A 16,239-nucleotide genomic window follows, 5' to 3' on the forward strand; every position below is an offset into this window, starting at 1 on the left:
GTCAGGGGAGGCATGACCATGTGTAACCATGGAAGGCGGCTGTGATTGCAGAGCCATTGGCCATTATCTTTGAAAACTCGTGGCGAACGGGAGAAGTCCCGGATGACTGGAAAAAGGCTAATGTAGTGCCAATCTTTAAAAAAGGGAAGAAGGAGGATCCTGGGAACTACAGGCCAGTCAGCCTCACCTCAGTCCCCGGAAAAATCATGGAGCAGGTCCTCAAAGAATCAATCCTGAAGCACTTACATGAGAGGAAAGTGATCAGGAACAGTCAGCATGGATTCACCAAGGAAAGGTCATGCCTGACTAATCTAATCGCCTTTTATGATGAGATTACTGGTTCTGTGGATGAAGGGAAAGCAGTGGATATATTGTTTCTTGACTTTAGCAAAGCTTTTGACACGGTCTCCCACAGTATTCTTGTCAGCAAGTTAAAGAAGTATGGACTGGATGAATGCACTATAAGGCAGGTAGAAAGTTGGCTAGATTGTCGGGCTCAATGGGCAGTGATCAGTGGCTCCATGTCTAATTGGCAGCCGGTGTCAAGTGGAGTGCCCCAGAGGTCGGTCCTGGGGCCGGTTTTGTTCAATATCTTCATAAATGATCTGGAGGATGGTGTGGATTGCACTCTCAGCAAATTTGCGGATGATACTAAACTAGGAGGAGTGGTAGATAGGCTGGAGGGCAGGGATAGGATACAGAGGGACCTAGACAAATTGGAGGATTGAGCCAAAAGAAATCTGATGAGGTTCAATAAGGATAAGTGCAGGGTCCTGCACTTAGGACGGAAGAACCCAATGCACAGCTACAGACTAGGGACCGAATGGCTAGGCAGCAGTTCTGCGGAAAGGGACCTAGGGGTGACAGTGGACGAGAAGCTGGATATGAGTCAGCAGTGTGCCCTTGTTGCCAAGAAGGCCAATGGCATTTTGGGATGTATAAGTAGGGGCATAGCGAGCAGATCGAGGGACGTGATCGTCCCCCTCTATTTGACATTGGTGAGGCTTCATCTGGAGTACTGTGTCCAGTTTTGGGCCCCACACTACAAGAAGGATGTGGATAAATTGGAGAGAGTCCGGTGAAGGGCAACAAAAATGATTAGGGGTCTGTAACACATGACTTATGAGGAGAGGCTGAGGGAACTGGGATTGTTTAGTCTGCAGAAGAGAAGAATGAGGGGGGATTTGATAGCTGCTTTCAACTACCTGCGAGGTGGTTCCAGAGAGGATGGTTCTAGACTATTCTCAGTGGTAGAAGAGGACAGGACAAGGAATAATTGTCTCAAGTTGCAGTGGGGGGAGGTTTAGGTTGGATATTAGGAAAAACTTTTTCACTAGGAGGGTGGTGAAACACTGGAATGCGTTACCTAGGGAGGTGGTAGAATCTCCTTCCTTAGAAGTTTTTAAGGTCAGGCTTGACAAAGCCCTAGCTGGGATGATTTAATTGGGGATTGTTCCTGCTTTGAGCAGGGGGTTGGACTAGATGACCTCCTGAGGTCCCTTCCAACCCTGATATTCTATGATTCTATGGCTTCCCTACTGCCCCCTTGTAATTTTTCCTGCCATGCAGGACTGGGGACATGTTTTATAAACCTTCCCATTAAGTGAGCTGGAGCCAATAGGATTTGCTACCCCTTGTGTCCCACAAGGGGTGAATGCCCACAAGGGGGTGTTACATAAAGCTGGATGAAACTTGGAATTTCAATTCAATGGGAAATTCTAACATTTTGAAAACCATTTTTGTTCTCATTCAGGAAGGTGGGGTACCCCAGCGGGTCCCCCCATGTTGGGGAAGCCTGGGGAGTCATGGTCAGCTTTGGGAGTCTTGAAGCCCTGAGAGCTCCAGCTCAAACTGGAGCTCCAACTCAAACTGGGGCTTTTAGGGTTTCCAGGGCTGTCAGGCTCCCTGCTGCATAACAAGGGGCATAGAAACCCTGAGGACCCTGTCTCAGGCTGGGAATCTCAGAGCTTTCATTCTGGTTCTGTGGCAGGGAGCCTAGAAGCGCTGGAGTCTCCAGCCCCCGGGCAATTTGTATGGCAGGGCTGCCCCGGAGCTGGCCAACCCTGGAAGCCTGGGTTCCTCAGCAGCTTGGTAGATGAGCGGGCAGGAAACGAGAGGGTTGGGATCCTGCCTGTCTTTTGGTGAAAGTTTGTTGAAAGGTTTTGACAAGTCTGATATAAAATAATGTTTTCTCAGAAAATTTCCAACCAGCTCTAGGGCAGCTCCTTAAAAGATGCCAGGGGTTTTCTTTTCCCTGCTGGACCACACTTTTGAAGCCACAGAAGGGGGGAATTTAAAAATCCCACTAGACACCTGTCAAAGGCCAAAAAAACAATTTGAAGAACAGTTACCCAAAGACTCAAAAAGTAATAGCAAATTTTCTTTTAAGTATATCAGAAGCAGGAAGCCTGCTAAACAACCAGTGGGCCCACTGGACGATCACAGTGCTAAAGGAACTTCTCAAGGATGATAAGGCCATTGTGGAGAAAGTAAATGAATTCTTTGCATCGGTCTTCACGGCTGAGGATGTGAGGGAGATTCCCAAACCTGAGCCATTCTTTTTAGGTGACAGATCTGAGGAACTCTCCCAGATTGAGGTATCCTTAGAGGAGGTTTTGGAACAAATTGATAAATTAAACAGCAATAAGTCACCAGGTCCAGATGGTATTCACCCAACAGTTCTGAAGGAACTCAAATGTGAAATTGCAGAATTAGTAACTGTAGTCTGTAACCTGTCGTTTAAATCAGCTTCTCTACCAGATGACTGGAGGATAGCTAATGTGACACCAATTTTTAAAAAGGGCTCCAGAAGTGATCCCGGCAATTACAGGCCTGTAAGCCTGACTTTAGTACCAGGAAAACTGATTGATACTATAATAAAGAACAATATTGTCAGACATATAGATTAACATAATTTGTTGAGGAAGAGTCAATGTGGTTTTAGTAGAGGGAAATGATGCCTCACCAATCTACTAGAATTCTTTGAGGGGATCAACAGATATATGGACCAAGGGGATCCAATGGATATAGTGTATTTAGATTTTCAGAAAGCCTTTGACAAGTCCTGCACCAAAGGCTCTTACACAAAGTAAGATGCAATGGGATAAGAGGGAAGGTGCCCTCATGGATTGGTAACTGGTTAAAAGATAGGAAACAAAGGGTAGGTATAAATGGTCAGTTTTCAGAATGTGGTGTCCCCCAAGGGTCTGTTCTGAGACCAGTCCTATTCAACATATTCATAAATGATCTGGAAAAAGGGGTAAACAGTGAGGTGGCAAAATTTGCAGATGATGCCAAATTAAGACCCAGGCAGACTGTGAAGAGCTACAGTAGGATTTCTCAAAACTGGGTGACTGGGCAACAAAATGGCAGATGAAATTCAATGCTGATAAATGCAAAGTGATGCACATTGGAAAACATAATCCTAACTATACATATTGTGACAAAGCTCCTGCTCTACCTTGGTGGGTCTTGCGCTTATTGGAGGATTTGCTCGGCTTGGAGCTTCACAGCAACCCTCAGCTTGGCCGTTTTTCTGAACCCACAGTCCAGGTCGACTCCTCCTGTGTCTGACCAGGAGTTGGAAGGATTTGGGGGGAAACCAGGCCCGCCCTCTACTCCAGGTTCCAGCCCAGGGCCCTGTGGAATGCAGCTGTCTAGAGTGCCTCCTGGAACAGCTGTGCGACAGCTGCAACACCCTGGGCTACTTCCCCATGGGGGGGGGGGACACGGATAGCTCAGTGCTTTGAGCACTGGCCTGCTAAACCCAGGGTTGTGAGTTCAATCCTTGAGGGGGCCATTTAGGGATCTGGGGCAAAAATTGGGGATTGGTCCTGCTTTGAGCAGGGGGTTGACTAGATGACCTCCTAAGGTCCCTTCCAACCCTGATATTCTATGATTCCTCCCAACACCTTCTTTTTCCTCACCATAGGACCTTCCTCCTGGTGTCTGATAATGCTTGTACACCTCAGTCCTCCAACAGTCCGCATTCTCACTCTCAGCTCCTAGTGCCTCTTGCTCCCAGCTGCTCACACGCACACCAAAAACTGAAGTGAGCTCCTTTTTAGAACCCAGGTGCCCTGATTAGCCTGCCTTAATTGATTCTAACAGCTTCTTGATTGGCTGCAGGTGTTCTAATCAGCCTGTCTTAATTGTCTCCAGAAGGTTCCTGATTGTTCTGAAACCTTCCCTGCTCCCTTACCAAGGGAAAAGGAATCTTCTTAGCTTGCTGCTAATCTATCTGCTTTCTTTTCCTCTCCTATAGCCCCCTGGCCTGGGCTTTCCTTACTTTTTGCCCCTGCTTCAGCTTCCCCCTGCCCCCGATCGGGCCAGACGCTTTTCCTTCGTTTTGGTTTTTTTTGCTGTTTTTCTGCTGCCGTTTGAGTGCTGGTTGGCTGCCAGCTAGCTGCCAGCCCCACCACACCTGCCCTCAGACGCTGCTACTGCTCCAGCTGAAACCCCCGGAGTTGGGGAACTGCCGAGCTGCTCCCCAGAGGAGGGGAGTGGAAGCCCCCAGACCAAACCGTTTGCTATTTGTTTGTGGATCCATACCCGGCTGAGAGAAATTTCTCTTACCTGTCCGGCATTTCTGGAATGCTACACAAAGCCCGGGAGAGAAGACAGCCGACAGAGAAACCGCCCAGGGAAGCTACAAACCATCGTGGAGGGGGCCTTAAGATTGAGTAACTATTGAACTGTACTCTCGTGTGGGGGGAGGTTTTGACTGTGTCTTGACTGCATTTGTAGGGGCACAGGGGGTGTGGCATGGAGCTGCCCCCCATCCATTGGTGCCCCCCCCAACACTACTACAACCGTCATGGCTCCTCTGCCGTCTGTCCCTGCTAGCAACTTGCCATCTGCCTCTGGATTCAGCTGCTCGCCCTGATTCCACCGTCCAGACCAGAAACAACAGCCGACCAAACAAGACTCTTTGGACAAACGCGCGTGGGTTCACGTCCCTGCCCCGCCTCCCCCCGGACTGTCCACTCCACAGTTTTCCCCTGCTACCTGAACCCAACTCCTGTTTCCTCCCGCTGTCCAGGCCGACCCATTTGCCCACCCCCGGCCTGCATCCCAACAGTGAGGAGTGGTTAATTTGCTTCCCCCTCCCCGCTCCTCCTTCTGGTGTCTCCCCTTCTCTCCCTACTCATGATGGCAGGGAATGAAAGGGGTGAGGCCCCTCTAACAACCTCAGCTGCCTCTCACCCCACCACTGCTGCCAAAACACCTGCCACCTCCCCCGCTGGGGCATCGGCAGCAGGAGGTACCGGGGCAACTACCGCCGCTGCCACGCCCACCGCCCCTCCAGATTCTAGGAGGGGAGTTGGCCGGCAAGGCCAGGGTGTGAAGAAGGGAAAGGGCCCCGCTACAACCACCAGGCCCTCCATGGCAGGGGCTGCCCCCACCGCTGTGGCCCCATCATTGACCATGGCGTCCCTCCCCGCTGTTCCCTCCATCAGCTCTACGAGTGTCCCTCCCCCAGCCCCCAGGATGTATGCCTGGGTGGCGGCAGCCCCCCTGCCTGCCGCCTCGTCATCTCGCCCACCCACCCCCTCCACTACCATCAATAGCGGCCAGGGCCCCTTTCCCACCATGACCAGGAAGCATGGCGTCCGTGGCCTCCTGGTGCCCGCCTCGCCCCACATGGAGACATACGTGCAGGAGTTGGCGAGGGTGGTAAGACCCATGGCTATTGTGGCGGCCTCCAAAATATATGGGGAGGTCGTCTTTTTCTTAGCATCGGAGGCTGCCGCCCAGGAGGTGGTGGAGAAGGGCCTGACGGTGGGGGGGTGTTCGTCCCCCTGGAGCCACTAGAGGACCTGGGCGTCCGCCTAGTCCTGACCTCCGTCCTTCCTTTTTTACCCAATGCCGCCCTGTTACCCGCTCTCTCCACCCTGGGGAAATCCGTCTCTCTCATCAGCTCTCTCCCGTTGGGCTGCAAGGACCCCACCCTCAGTCACATCCTCTCGTTCCGCCGGCAAGTGCAGCTTCTACCGCTGCCGGCAGCACATGATGGAGAGGCGCTCGAGGGGTCCTTCCTAGTCCCCTACCAGGGAGCCCGTTACCGGGTCTACTACTCTACAGGAGAGGCCCATTGCTACCTCTGCCAATCAGCGGGGCATGTCCGAAGAGACTGCCCCTTGGCCCGGCGGGGAGGGGCACCAGAGACCCCCGAGACCCGGCAGGACATCAGCTCCCTCGTTGCCGACGCCCCTGGCTGCCCGGCACCTGAAACCACCTCTCCTCCTGCTCGATCCACTGCTACTCCTGCCCGGGCCCAAGGGACACCTCCCCTACAACGCCCAGATGAGCAAGGGAGCCCTGCCCTAACTGCTAACAATCTGACACTGAGCCTTCCGCTCTGCCCACGAGTGAGATCCATCTGCCGGTGTCAGGTGGGGAAGACATGATAGCACTGGAAGGTAGGATCTCCCCTCCACAGGAGACCCTCCCCCCGAGTCCCCTGGGGAAGCCCCTTCTGCTCGGACATCACCCGAAACCCCCGCGAACCCCGAGGCGACCGTTGAGGCGGTCGCCAGAGTGGAGACCCCCGGGGTGGCGGAAGGCAACCTCTCCTCCGTGTATGAGGAGATCGAGGCCCTAGGTCTGACCCCAGTCACCCAGGGAGAGGATGACCTTCTGCCAGCTGACCTCGATCTGGGCAACCTCACTCCAGTTCCCCTTTCCCCATGCTCCCTCCCTCTGCCTTCCCGGGCAGGGACCCTACAGAAGGTAGTCCACCACCTGATGCTGTAGCTGCCAAATCCACCACAGAGCCTGCACCTGGCATCACTGGGAGCCCCCTCCCCACCCCCTTAACCCTCGAATCTGATCGGGAGACGCCTCCTTTCTGCTGCTTGCCTCCCGAAGCCCAGAACCTCGCCTCTTCCCCTGTCCCTGCCCCTGTCCCTGCCCAATCCACCTCCTCCTGTAATGGTTTTGCCACCCCTGGGGTTATTTCCTTCCCTTTTTTAGCGGATCCCCCCCAAGGAGCAGCCTTTGCATTTTCCTGCCATGACCCATTAGGAGCTGCAATTTTCCCTCTGCCACCCCCTCTTACCCCAAGGCTTCAGACAGACCTAATAAATTTAGCCTGTCAGACACCCCGTCGGTGATCCGCACCCTGCCTGCCCGCCTCAGTGGACCACGAGGCTGCACCAAGGGCCCCACTAGGGAATAACCAGGAAATCACAACCCCACCCCACCATGAGCTGCAAAAAGCGTTGCGGGAGTTTTTAGAAGACACCCGTGGCTCCCGCAACAAGATACAGCTAGCAGCTCTCCAGCGATGGGGGGACTTTGACCAAATCCTCCAAGCCACAAGGGCCCTCATAAGGGAGGGTAGAGGGACAGGAAGGCAAGGTGCCGCGGCCTACTGGTGTGTCCACAGCTTCCGTGATAATTTATTCACTTACAGGATACACCCTGTTCCCCCCCGACCTACAGCCCGTGGTGCTAGGGGTCACTGAGGCCGTGCTGGGCAACCTGCTGCATCTCCGAGTCTATATGGAGGGGCTCGTGATCAACCTCGTTAACATCTATGCCCCGACAACGAGCCCGAAGCGTCCGCAATTCTATCAGTGGGTGTCTGCCTTCCTCAGCATCCTAGATTCTCATGAGTACCTAGTCCTGGGAGGGGACTTTAACACCACCCTCGAGGAGCAGGTCCGCTCGGGGACAGAGCTGAGCCCGGCTGCCGTGAACATTCTCCGAGAAATAGTCGAACATCACTCCCTAGTGGATGTCTGGTGTGACCACCACCCGGATGACACTTCCATGTTCACCTTTGTCCTGGTGGAGGCCCATCGGTCACACCACTCCTGGTTGGACTGTATTTATTCATCACGTTTCCATCTTTCACGAGCCCACTCTTCCAACATTCGGCCGGCCCCATTTTCCGACCATCATCTAGCCACCATAACAGCCTCCCTCCGTGCAGAGAGGCCGGGGCCGGCCTATTGGCATTTTAACAACAGCCTGTTGGAGGATGAGGCGTTCGTGATGTCTTTCCGGGAGTTCTGGCTGGCCTGGTGAGAGCAGCGGCGTGCCTTTCCCTTGGCGCAGCGATGGTAGGATCTAGGGAAGGTGCGCGCCAAGCTCTTCTGCCGTGACTACACCCGGGGCACCAGGCGACGGAAAAATGTGGCGATAGAGCAGTTGGAACGGGAGGTCTTAGAGCTGGAGAGGTGTCTGGCCGCCAGCCCCGAGGACCCATTCCTCTGCGGAGCGTGCTGGGAGAAGCGGGAGGAGCTCCGGGCCCTCGAGGACCATCGGGCCCGAGGTGCCTTTGTTTAATCCCTCATCCGCCTCCTTCGGGAGATGGATCACGGCTCCCGCTTCTTCTACGCCCTGGAGAAAACGAGGGGGGCCAAAAAACACGTAACCTGCTTTCTAGCAGAAGATGGCACCCCCCTCACGGATTCGGTGGAGATGTGTGGGAGGGCCCGTGACTTCTACACAAGCCTTTTCTCCCTGGATCCGACCGATCCTGGCGCTTGCAGGGTGCTGTGGGAGGAACTCCCTACGGTCAGTGCGGACGACCGAGACCGACTAGAGCTGCCTCTCACCCTGGCCGAGTTCTCGGAAGCCCTCCGTCGCATGCCCACCAATAAATCTCCGGGCATGGACGGGCTGACCATGGAGTTCTACCGCGCGTTCTGGGACATCCTTGGCCCAGACCTAGCCACTGTCTGGGCTGAGTCTTTGCAGGGCTGGGTCCTCCCTCTTTCGTGCAGGCGAGCGGTGCCCGCCTTGTTGCCAAAGAAGGGGGACCTCCTCGATTTACGAAATTGGCGTCCCGTCTCAATCCTTAGCACGGACTACAAAATCATAGCGAAAGCAATCTCGCTGCGGCTAGGGTCCGTGCTGGCAGACGTGATCCACCCAGACCAGACCTACACTGTCCCAAGCCACAGCATTTTTGACAACCTATTTCTAGTCCGAGACCTTTTGGAACTCGGGCATAGAGACGGTCTGTCGTTCGCCCTCCTGTCTCTTGATCAGGAGAAGGCTTTCGATAGAGTGGACCATGGGTACCACCTGGGCACTTTGCAGGCTTTTGGATTTGGACCTCAGTTTGTGAGTTTTCTCCGGGTGCTGTATGCCTCCGCGGAGTGTCTGGTTAGGCTCAACTGGACCCTGACCGAACCGGTCAGCTTCGGGCAAGGAGTACGGCAGGGATGCCCCCTCTCGGGCCAGCTGTACGCTCTGGCGATCGAGCCCTTCCTCTGTCTCCTCCAAAGGAGGTTGAGAGGGTTGGTGCTGTGGGAGCCGGAGCTGCAGCTGGTCCTGTCAGCGTACGCCGATGACGTGCTCCTCATGGTCCAGGACCCGGGCAACTTGGTGCGGGTGGAGGCTTGCCAGGCCATCTATTCGGCAGCCTCCTCCGCCCGAGTCAACTGGGTCAAGAGCTCTGGCTTGGCGGTGGGGGACTGGTGACAGGTGAACTCCCTCCCACCCACGCTTCAGACTATCCGGTGTAATGTGGGTCCGCTGCTCTACCTAGGCATTTACCTTTCTGCCACGCACCCTTCTCCACCGGAGAACTAGCAAAATTTAGAAGGCGGGGTGATAGAGCAGCTCCAGAAATGGACGAGGCTACTCCGATGTCTCTCCCTCCGAGGGAGAGCGCTGGTTCTTAACCAACTAGTCCTGTCCATGCTCTGGAACCGGCTCAACACCCTGGTCCTGGCCCTGGGTTTCCTGACCAACCTCGGGACATTGATTCTGGAGTTCTTTTGGTCAGGAATGCACTGGACCCCTGTTGGGGTTCTTCATCTACTCCTGAAGGAAGGAGGGCAGGGCCTGAAGTGTCTGCACACTCAGGTCTGTGTCTTCCGCCTCCAGGCCCTGCAGAGGCTCCTCTATAGTGCAGGTTGTTTGATGTGGAGCATATTGGCGCACACCTTCCTACGCCGCTTCCAAGGGCTCCGATATGACCGGCAGCTCTTTTATTTCTGTCCGAGAGGTTTTCCGCAAGACCTCTCCAGGCTGCTGGTCTTCTACCAGGACCTCCTCCGGACCTGGAAACTGTTTTCAATGACCAGGTCCGCGACGGCCACCATGGGAGCAGATCTCCTCGCGGAGCCCCTGCTACACAACCCGCAGCTCCATGTGCAGGTGGCAGAGTCCCGCTCGGTGCGCCAGAGTTTGGTCCTGGCGGAAGTCACGAGAGTTGGAGACCTCCTGGACTACGACTAGGGAGACTGGCTGGATCCCCTGACGCTCACTCAGCGCATGGGGCTCTCCAGACCTCGTACCCCCCCGGCGCGTACTTCAGAAGATGAAGGCTGCTTTGATGCCCCCTGCTTGGGCTTATCTCAACCGAGCCCTTCGCGAGGGTGCACCCCGCTCACCCTCTACCCCAGACCCACTGGACCTTTCAATTGGGCCCCTACCCCATAGATCCCAACAAACCCCTCACCCTTTCACTGCGAGCCGGCTGCATGAAGTGCAGCCGGTCAGCTTCCAAACCACGCCAAGGAAACATCTATACACACTCACGCTTCACACCCTTCACGCCCTCACCCTGGTGTCCCGCCCCGATACAAAGTGGCAGGACCTCCTGCCACCTTTGGAGGGTGAGCAGCCCCGGTGGGCCAGCCTGTATTCCACCTTGGTCCCGAGGCCCGTCAGGGACATCAGTTGGCGGCTTCTTCACGGAGCTGTGAGCACGGGCGTGTTTTGACGTGGTTCACCCCCATCCCAGATACTTGCCCTTTTTGCAAGGTGAGGGAAACCCTGGCACACGTATATTTAGAGTGTGCCAGGCTGCAGCCCCTTTTCCAGCTCCTCACGAATATTTTATTATGCCTTTGGCTGCATTTTTCCCCTCACCTTTTCGTTTACACACTCCCCATCCGTGGCCCCACAAAGTCGCAGGATCTCCTGGTTAACCTCCTCCTAGCCCTAGCTAAAACAGCCATCTATAAAACCAGAGAGAGGAGGTTGGCCAATGAAGCTTCCTGCGATTGTAGGGCCATTTTCCGATCCTCAGTACACTCACGTATCCGGGTGGAGTTCCTCTGGGCGGCGTCCACGACTCCCTTGACGCCTTCGAGGAGCAGTGGGCGTTGTCTGAGGTTCTCTGCTCAGTGACCCCATCCGGTTCCCTCCGTCTGACCCTTTGATTGAGGGGAAGAGCGAGAGACCCCAGCCCCAGCCATTGCCGCTGTGGATACCATCATCACTGTCACCTAAGAGGGGCCTTTACACGTGGGTGCACTCACCCCCCCCAAACTGCCCACTGCGCAGCCTTGCCCATCTTGTTGGGCACTCTCAGGAGAGGAATAGTTGGTGACACTGGGCGTGGCACTATGTAAATCGAGAGGATGGAAGACCATGAGTGTCGAGGAAGCCCCCCCGCTCTGGGCCCAGGCAAGCCTGAACACTTCTCTCCCCTGAAGGCTGCTGTGTTATACATTGCATTTGCTTTTGTTTTGTTGCATAGTTTTATCTTCTTTGGTGATTTGTGTAAGTGTGTTATGCAAATAATTTTTTTTTGCTTCAAAAAAAAAAAATTACACTCCTGTAGCCATCTGGCCTGATCCTGTCACAATATAAAATAATGGGGTCTAAATTAGCTGTTACCACACAAGAAAGAGATCTTGCAGTCATTGTGGATAGTTCTCTGAAAACATCCACCCAATGTGCAGCGGCAGTCAAAAAAGCGAACAGAATGCTGGGAATAATTAAGAAAGGAATAGATAATAGGACAGAAAATGTCACGTGGCCTCTATATAAATCCATGGTACGCCCACATCTTCAATACTTTGTGCAGATGTGGTTGCCCCATCTCGAAAAAGATATATTGGAATTGGAAAAGTTTTGAAAAAGGCAACAAAAATGGTTAGGGGTATGGAATGGCTTCCGTATGAGGACATATTAATAAGAATGGGACTTTTCGGCTTGGAAAAGAGACAGCTAAGGGGAGATATGATTGAGGTCTGTAAAATCATGACTGGTATAGAGACAGTAGATAAGGAAGTGTTGTTTACTACTTCTCATAACACAAGAACTAGGGATCACCAAATGAAATTAATAGGCAGCAGATTTAAAACAAATAAAAGGAAGTATTTCTTCACACAACACATTGGTCAACCTGTGGAACTCCTTGCCAGAGGATGTTGTGAAGGCCAAGACCAAAACAGGTTTCAAGAACTATCATGGAGGATATATCATGGAGTATTGGTCCATCAATGACTATTAGCCAGGATGGGCAGAGATGGTGTCCCTAGCCTCTGTTTGCTAGAAGCTGGGAATGAGTGTCAGGGAATGGATCACTTGGTGATTACCTGTTCTGTTCATTCCCTCTGGGGCATCTGGCACTGGCTACTGTCAGAAAACAGGATACTGGCCTTGATGGACCTTTGCTCTGACCCAGTAGGTCCGTTCTTATGTACGTCTTTATGTGCCTGAATACCTTTATAAATCTGGCCTTTTGTTCCATTTTCCCCCTCAGTGGTCTTCAAATATCATCCATCGAGCGATAGTGTGTCCTCAGTTTGCACACAAGGCTCTGTGGTTCCTTTCAGAGGCAACATATTGTCCTAGCTAATGGTCACAAAATTTATAAGTCAGAATCAGAGATTTGAAAAAAAACAAAGAAACATATTTTGCTAGCTTCAGGAGCTGGGGTTTTCTACTCCCAATAAAGAGCATAGCTTTACACAACTTTTGCATGATTCAAAATGACAACTTGTAACTACAGGATTGCTGTTGGCATAAGTAGACACAGACTATAATTTACAGGTTTTTTTCTGTAAATTAAATCATACTCTGTGCCTTCCATTTTCATTGTTAGGTGCAGGTTGTGAGTTTTGCTACAGAGCACAACTGGGATTCTTTGGACTTTTACGATGGTGCTGACAACAATGCTCCAAGGCTTGGAAGTTATTCAGGTGAGTGAGGAGAGTGTATACCAAGTAAATTATAGATGCAGCTCTTTATTGTAAACACAAAGCTCTTTGTAGTTCTTTTCTGTGTTTCTTCTGAAAGTGACAGTTCACACTTGTTATAGCCTTTGTTCCAGCCAACAGGGCCTTGAATCGTAATGCTGAAAACTTGAAAGATTTTTTAAAATATATTACGAGTGAAATTTAGAGGGCCTCAAAGTACATGCAATATTCCCATGGATGTCATCTCCTACTGCTGTAATGATTCAGTGGTTTCATACATATAGAAAAATAATGGTCTTCGGTTCCAAAAATACACTCCTGTATTTCTATTCTGTTTTTGTTTTTTTGTTTTTGGGGTTTTTTTTAATGTTACTATTTATTTAGTCCACAGTCCTGCAACGGGGTTTGTGAGGGCACAGATCTTAGAGAAATTTTAATAAATAGTTAACCATCCTATTCCCTGGCTGCCTTCTCCATTAAATTAAAACATGCATTTCAGCTTAATATAAAGGATGGCCAATTAATATCCACCATTTCCCCATCCTTCAGCCAACCCTCTCATGAAAAGAAAACTCTTAATAGCTGTCACAATGCACAAAATGAAAGAGCACAGAAGTCCAGAACCAAAAGAAGTGTTTCTCTCTGTGTTTCTTGGCAGAAGAGTTTGTGTATCAGATTGATTCATTGATTTTTCTTTGAAAAAAATCTCCATTATCTCTTAAAGTATGGCTTTTATCTTCTCTAGATCATCCACACCCTTGTTGTACTTTCTTCCATTCCACCCCTTCCTTTTTGTTAAATGTCATCCAGGAACTACTCTATAAGACCACTGTTCTGTCCTCCAAAATCCTCCTCAAACCCATGTGTGCTTTGATATTGACAAGTAATAAGCTGACTAGCAATGGAGATGTGTTAAGAATTGCTTGTTATATTTAATTGTAACTGTTCAGATCATAGTGATTATAGTATTTGCACCTTTCTTTTATGCCACTCTTAATAAATAATACTCCTTTTCCTCATAAAAGTGTGTGAGTGGGGGTGAAACCTGCAGATTAAACCAAATGGCTCTAGTAACTACAGCTCTCTCCTCCAAGCCTGTGACACATTGAGCATGCTATCAAATCTCTAAGAGGAACTGGTATACAACAACACTCCCACAGTGATGCCCTCTAGCTGGTTATACGGTATATTCGGTGAACTTCTGTGCCTTTTTTATTTACATTTTTCTGGAAGAATATCATATAGCTACTTATGAATAACTCTGGATTTCTGCTTTGAAGCATCGTCATAATGGAATAATATTTTGCTTTCTCTTTTCAGGAACTACAATTCCTCTATTGCTCAACAGCACATCTAACAACTTATACCTAAACTTTCAGTCTGATATTAGTGTTTCAGCTGCTGGGTTTCATCTTGAATATACAGGTAATGCACATACAATAGATTAAGTCAAAGAGTGTGTTGAAAGGTGTTATTTTTCAGACATACATGTATGCTGTGAAGGGGTAAAGTTCAACCTGTTGCACACAATGAGCCAATCACTCATACCTTTGAAGTCAGTGGCAACCTTTGATTCGAATGGAAACAAGACTAGACTTGCAGTCTTTGTCGCTGGGAGTGGCATGTCTAATTCATTTTGTACTTCCCTTATGTTTTCTCATGTGTGAATGCTTTTCTGATTACACCATAGTGAGGAGTAAATACAGGTAAATTTTTGTACATAGCACCCGCACAAAATTTTGAGTCCATAACCCAAGGCAAAAGAGACAAAGAAAGATTAAGTACCTTTTATGCATATTGTTATTACAGTAATTATAATAACCTTGTATTATTGCGTTCATGGACTAATTAAGAATCATTTACTTAGATACTGCCAATAATTTTAAATATTTTTAAATGTATTATTTGATATAGTGAAAAAAAATTCCATTACGTAGATCTGAAAAGAGAACATTCATTTCTGAAATAATCTAGCTAAAGCACACTAATCTGTTGTGCGATTCCACAACTAGTCAGTGAAGGAACTAAATGCTGTAATTACCTAATCAAATACACAACATTCATTTAAAATAAGATTTCCACATGGAAGAGAAGATTCAGTAGCATAAGCATCATATTACATCTAAAAACCTATATAGTTATAGAACATCTCTCAATTTAGGGTCTTCAGTGATTGTGGAAAGCCGGAATTTCCATAGCAAAATTAAATGCTCTTGTACTAAAGCTAAGTGCTGTTAATATTGTTATTTTGTTATACTAGTGACTTGTACTACTTCCTCTGCTAATTAAGAACCATCACAACCTTCATCACCTTCTGCTGCAAGTGTAAAGTGTACTTCTTCAATCTTGCCTTCTCTAATATAAACACCTGACAAAGTGTATATATAATTTATTTAAAAAAAAACACCAAAACAAACCAGTTCATTGAACACATATTTTTCCCTGGGAAAAAGATGAAAGAAATTAAAAGCCACATGTGACAGATGTTAGTCATGTTGCTTCATAAATTATTGGAAAGTGTTCAGATATGATGATGAGGATGGTATAAGAACCTGAACAGAATAGAAGAGAATTATCTGAAAAATTCTCATTGTTGATGACAGTAGTAGTAATACAAGCGTCTTCTCATTTCTACTTATTTATAACAATAATTATGACAATATTTTATGATTAAATTGGATTGTCTCAGCCAGTCCTTGCGCAAGAATTCTGACAGTCATTGATAGAGTTCTTTACATTTTTCCTAGGGGCACAATTCCCTGTGCACTAATTGGTTCTGTTGACTAATACGTATAATTACTGATCTTCTGAGCAGTTTTACAGTATGCAAATCCCATACTTGACAATCTGTATTAATTAGTCAGAAGGCAGGGTCTTGCACAATCGCTACATGGTCATTTCTCTATAACTGTACACTTGGTATTGGTTATTGTAATTGTTCTGATCTGGTTAGCTTCTGTACTAAGAATTTTCCAGCTGTTTTCCTTCTGAAAGGGTACCACTTCAGCTTCTCACATCTGTAGAGTGATGAAGAAAAACTCCATAATATAAATAAATCAACAATATATTCAAACAAAATTAAATGAGACTGAACCTGATAAAAGGGAAAGTGTTTTATTTGTTTGTTTGTTTGTTTGAATGGTTAAACTTTTCTGAGCTCCATTATCTCTGTTGTCCCCACAGTAACTTTCATAATGTTTATATTGGTTGTTTACAATGGAATACCAGTTCCTCCTTCCAAATATATTTTTGAAATAATATAAAAATATGTATACCTAATCTAAAAGAAAGAGACTTGCCAATAAGAGGAGTTATTGGGAAAGATGCATATGAAGGAGGGAGA

The 16,239-nt window shown here is 49.3% G+C and overlaps 1 protein-coding gene across 3 annotated transcripts in view; it reads left to right on the plus strand.

Annotated features, from left to right (window-relative positions):
- The window catches only part of CSMD3 (CUB and Sushi multiple domains 3), a 1,179,008-nt gene that overhangs the window by 959,690 nt on the left and 203,079 nt on the right, over window positions 1-16,239 (plus strand). For all 3 annotated transcript variants that reach the window (XM_048841517.2, XM_048841518.2, XM_048841519.2), the window contains 2 exons: window positions 12,803-12,899; window positions 14,217-14,321. In XM_048841517.2, coding sequence (XP_048697474.2) covers window positions 12,803-12,899; window positions 14,217-14,321 — 202 coding nt within the window. The remainder of the gene's footprint in view (window positions 1-12,802; window positions 12,900-14,216; window positions 14,322-16,239) is intronic.

Source organism: Caretta caretta, chromosome 2, assembly GCF_965140235.1.
Source record: "Caretta caretta isolate rCarCar2 chromosome 2, rCarCar1.hap1, whole genome shotgun sequence".
NCBI lineage: Eukaryota > Metazoa > Chordata > Testudines > Cheloniidae > Caretta > Caretta caretta.